Source organism: Simochromis diagramma, unplaced genomic scaffold (assembly GCF_900408965.1).
Source record: "Simochromis diagramma unplaced genomic scaffold, fSimDia1.1 OVJJ01000169.1, whole genome shotgun sequence".
Taxonomy (NCBI): Eukaryota; Metazoa; Chordata; class Actinopteri; order Cichliformes; family Cichlidae; genus Simochromis; species Simochromis diagramma.
The window spans coordinates 9,429-14,427 of NW_024387219.1; the positions used below are offsets into that span (position 1 = coordinate 9,429).

The 4,999-nt window shown below is 44.6% G+C and overlaps 1 protein-coding gene across 1 annotated transcript; it reads left to right on the forward strand.

Moving 5' to 3' along the window:
* Nucleotides 1-979: 979 nt before the first annotated feature.
* LOC120746545 (uncharacterized protein K02A2.6-like) lies at nucleotides 980-4,983 on the forward strand (the record flags this gene model as incomplete). Its single annotated transcript, XM_040051970.1, has 2 exons — nucleotides 980-2,215; nucleotides 2,267-4,983. Coding segments are annotated over exons 1-2 (3,315 nt in total), but the record flags the coding sequence as incomplete, so codon positions are not given.
* Between the last annotated feature and the right edge of the window lie 16 nt (nucleotides 4,984-4,999).

Consider the following 4,999-nt stretch of genomic DNA (forward strand, 5'->3'; position numbering starts at 1 on the left):
GAGGATAGAATCAGGCGTGGGATTTCTCTCGTGGAAATGTGCACATTATTTTTTCCTTTCTATTGGTAGGTGGCACAGTGCACTTGTGGCAAGTAAGCAAGCTAGAAGACTGGCAATCTGGCTGGGTATCCAGTTACGGAAGCAACACATTAACAAGAGAATTCTGAGTAAAACCAAAGTTACTTTCCCTAGTAACTAGTTACTTTGAAAGTAACGAGTAACTTGAAGTAACTGAGTTACTTTTGATAGAAGTAACTAGTAATGTAACTAAGTTACTAATTTAAAGTAACTTACCCAACACTGCACATTACACACCTTAGACATCATGTGATCCACTCTCAGTCTGCACTTTCATTCATGACTTCAACAGGTTGAAATGAGCTTTGAAGAAACATTCAGTGAAATAAATCTTTCATGGATTCATGTGAGCAGCAGATGAACTTTGTACCAACAACATCTTCAATAACAGAGTCTGAATGAAGCTCAGGTGTTGATGCTGCTCACTGATTGGACGCTTGGTTTCAGCTCTGCTCTCAGGCTTTACTGCACAGGTGACGGTAGAAAGTGTGACTGGATCTATAGACTGGAAACAGAGAAACATGCTGAACATTTGAAGCTTTGCAGCAGAAATGTTCATGTTACAAATACAGCAGAGCTGATCTGGGATCAGTGTGTTCACACCTGCAGCTACAACAAGGTTTCATGTCTCCACACGTCAGCATGTGAACTTTACTCTGACTCAGTCTGAGCAGTCAGACGGCATATTTTTAAAGTTAACACATCAGCACACACAGAGCTGAGCCCCTCCCACCTGTGCTGAGTTTCAGGTGGAGCCCCGCCTCCTTCCAGGAAGCAGCTCACCTGTGTGTCCGTGTTTAGTGTCCAGGTGTGGAGTGGAGCTTGTTGTTGGTGTGTGAAGAAACTGTAAGTTTGCTTTGTTTCCTCCTTTAACAGTTTGTCTTTAGGAACTGTACTGTTTGTTCAGCTCATGTTTGATTTCTTCACACAACACATTGTGTGTTTGTATTTCCAGTCTCTCCATTAAAGTCAGTGTGTAATGTTTTCCTGGCTAACATCAGCTGTGTGCAGCTTAGTTCAGCACAAATCTGCCGCTCCATAGTTCACGGTAACTGTGGTATCGCAAGAAATTAGTAGGTTATATAAATATATGGATATGCATAATAGTTATTATTCATAGATACCTACATCCTAAGTTCCTGTTATTCTTCTGAAAGAAACAGAATGAGTGTGTCGTACAATGGTAATGCCAGGAGAGGCAGTATTAGTTCTGTGTTACATTAATGTGTAAGGAAGTGGAAGAAGAGTGTGTCCTGTAGGAGGCAGTAGAAAATGGATGCACATGTTCTGTACATGCCCTGAAAGAAAGGTTCAGTAAACCAGTGGCAACGATACTTCATTGTAAGTCTCAGTTATTGTATTTTTATTTTTTTGAAGATGCAACATCTTTTTGGTGACGAGGACGTTTAGGGGGAAGGAGTTTGGCCGATCGGACTGAAAGAAAAAAAAAGTGATGGAATCGGCTACAGGTTTGGCTAGCTTTTCAAAAAATGCAAAAGTTTTCGGCTGGAAATAGAAGGCAGTAAGCTCGAAGCGGAAATGGCTACAATTGGTACGCTAGTAGCGTTCGATCCAAAGAATCAGACTTGGGATGAGTATACGGAAATACTCGAGCAGTTTTTCGCAGCTAACGGGATCAACGATGCAGAGAAACAAAGAGCGATATTAATAAGCGTCGTCGGAGCAGCGACGTACAGCTTGATGCGAAACCTTCTCAGCCCGGCCAAGCCCAAAGACAAAACCTTCCAAGAGCTGGTGCTTCTGATGAAAAATCACTTCGATCCGAAGCCCAGTGAAATTGTGCAAAGGTATAAGTTCGACTCTCGCTCCCGCAAGCCGAATGAAACCGTCATGGAATATGTAGCGGAGCTGCGTCGCCTGGCACAGGATTGTAACTATGGCAACACGTTACAACAGATGTTGAGAGATAGGATCGTCTGCGGAATCAAGGATGACCGAATTCAGAGACGTCTCTTGTCAGAAATAGATCTCACTTTTGAGAAGGCTCTGTCAATTGCAGTAGCCATGGAGACTGCAAATAAAAATGCACAGGATCTGCAGACCTCAGGGGCGTCAGCAAAATGTTTCAGTCTCACTAGAGGACAACAGGAGAGGTCATACCTTGAAAGGAGAAAGTAAAGAGTGTTATCGGTGCAAAGGAACCAAGCACACAGCAGCAGACTGTAAGTACAAACAAGAAAAATGGGACACATAGCTAGAGCTTGTAGAAGCAAGACTAAACTGAACCAGAAAAAGTATGGATCGACATATTTAAAGAAAGAAAAAAAGCAGAGTTCACACTACAGTACTCACAATGTGGGCGATAAAGCAGATAACAACAAAACTGATAGCTCTGAAGATGACTCTTTCATGTTGAACTGTGTCAAGTGCAGTCAAGGGCACAAAAGAAAACTGTTCAAGTTAGGGCGTGGCAGTGTGGTACACTTGAGAAGAGTAGACCCCTACACTGTGGATATGCAAATTGATGGAAAAAAGGTGAATTTTGAAATAGACACTGGATGTTGCCTAACAGTCATGAACGAAGCAACATTCAGGGAAACAGGGAAAGACAGCAAGCCCCCCAGCCTGCAGCCCATCAAAATCAAGCTCGAAACTTATACAGGGGATCCTGTTAAGGTGATTGGTGCAACACGAGTCAGCGTCAAATACAAGCAGCAGAAAAAACATCTGCCCCTGGTGGTGGTCGAAGGCGACGGCCCCTGCTTGCTAGGTCGAGCTTGGCTCGAGGAAATTAAACTGGACTGGGGTGAAGTAAAAAACGGTACTAACAACAGAAAGCTACACCAAGTCAAAACAACAGAAAAAACACTTCAGCAAGCGTTAAGTAAACATGAGAATGTATTCAAAGAGGAGTTGGGCACTCTGAAAGGAATGAAAGCTGCTATTCATGTGAAAAGTGATGCCACCCCACGCTTCTTCCGTCCGCGTTCTGTCCCCTTTGCTATGCAAGCAAAAGTCGACGAGGAAATAGACCGACTGTTGAAAGAAGGCATCATCTCGCCAGTGAAATATGCTGAATGGGCGGCACCAGTAGTGCCACTCCTGAAGCCCACAGGGACAATAAGACTGTGTGGGGATTACAAGCTTACTGTAAACACCGTGACTTCACTGGAGCAGTACCCCATACCCAGAATGGAGGATTTGTTTGCCACACTGTCCAGGGGTAAGCAGTTCTCAAAATTAGACATGAGCCACGCTTACCAGCAAATCCTCTTGGATGACGAATCGAAAAAGTACGTGACAGTAAACACATCTCGGGGGCTGTTCATGTATAACAGCTTGCCTTTTGGAGTGGCCGCTGCTCCAGCAATATTCCAGAGGACCATGGAAAGTCTTTTGAAGGGGATACCTCATGTAGCGGTGTATTTAGATGACATCTTAGTGACTGGAGTGGATGAAGTAAGCCATCTACAGAACCTGGATGAGGTGTTGACCCGGTTGGAGGAAGCTGGGTTGAGGTTAAAGAGGTGCAAGTGTGCCTTCATGCAAAAGAAAGTGGAGTACTTGGGGCACATAGTGGACGCCCAGGGGCTCCACCCAGTGGAAAAGAAAGTTAAAGCAATCATGGACGCACCTACCCCCACAAATGCCACTGAACTTAAAGCATACTTAGGTTTACTAAATTACTACAACAAATTCCTTCCAAACCTGGCAACCCTGTTGGCACCCTTACATGAACTTTTGAGACACGAGGTACGGTGGACATGGCAAAAGAGACAAGAGGAAGCATTCCAGAAATCCAAGAACCTGTTGAACTCAGCAGAGGTGTTAGTTCATTATTCTGCTGACCGTAAGTTGGTTCTCTCATGTGATGCATCCCCATACAGCGTAGGCGCCGTATTGTCACATAAGATGGAGGATGGAAGCGAGAGACCTTTGGGGTTCATGTCACGCACACTCTCTCCTCCTGAGAAAAAGTATTCTCAGCTTGACAAAGAAGGTCTAGCTGTGATATTTGGCATCAAGAAATTTCACAAATACTTGTATGGCCGAGTTTTCACGATTTACACAGATCATAAACCCCTAATCTCACTGTTCAATGAAAAGAAGCCTATACCTCAGATGGGCTTACCAAGAGTACAAAGATGGGCCGTGACATTGAGTGCTTATGAGTACAACATCAGGTACAAGCCAGGAAAACACCATGAAAACGCGGATGCGCTCAGCCGGTTGCCAGTACCAGACTCAGCACCTGAGCAAGAGATGGCTGAGCAGGTTTTGATGATGGATGTATTGGATGACACATTAGTGGACACTGCACAGATCAAACGATGGACAGCTAATGATGTCTTGTTGTCGCAAGTCCACGAGTACACCTTAAAAGGCTGGCCAACTGAGACCGATGCCTGTTTAAAGCCGTATCGACAGAGAAAGCTGGAACTAAGTGTGAGGGATGGTTGTGTGCTCTGGGGAGCCCGAGTAATTATTCCCACCAAAGGCCGAGACAAAATATTGAAACTCCTGCACCAGACTCATACAGGCATGTCGAAGATGAAAGGCTTGGCAAGGTCGTATGTATGGTGGCCAGGGATGGATGAGAACATTGAAAGAGAAGCGCAGGCATGTGAGGAGTGTCAGAAACACTACAAGTCACCACCCACGGCACCATTACACCCTTGGGAGTGGCCGGAGTCACCATGGTCCAGAATCCATGTGGACTATGCAGGGCCTTTCCTCGGGGAGATGTTTCTAATCATTGTGGATGCTCATTCCAAGTGGATGGACATTTACCCTGTGAAATCCTCTACATCACAGGTAACTATAGAGAAACTGCGCCAGAGTTTCAGTGTGTTTGGACTACCTAAAATGTTAGTTTCAGACAACGGAACATGTTTCACAAGTGCTGAATTTGAGTCATTCATGAAGCAGAATGGAATTGACCATGTGAGCTCAGTTCCTT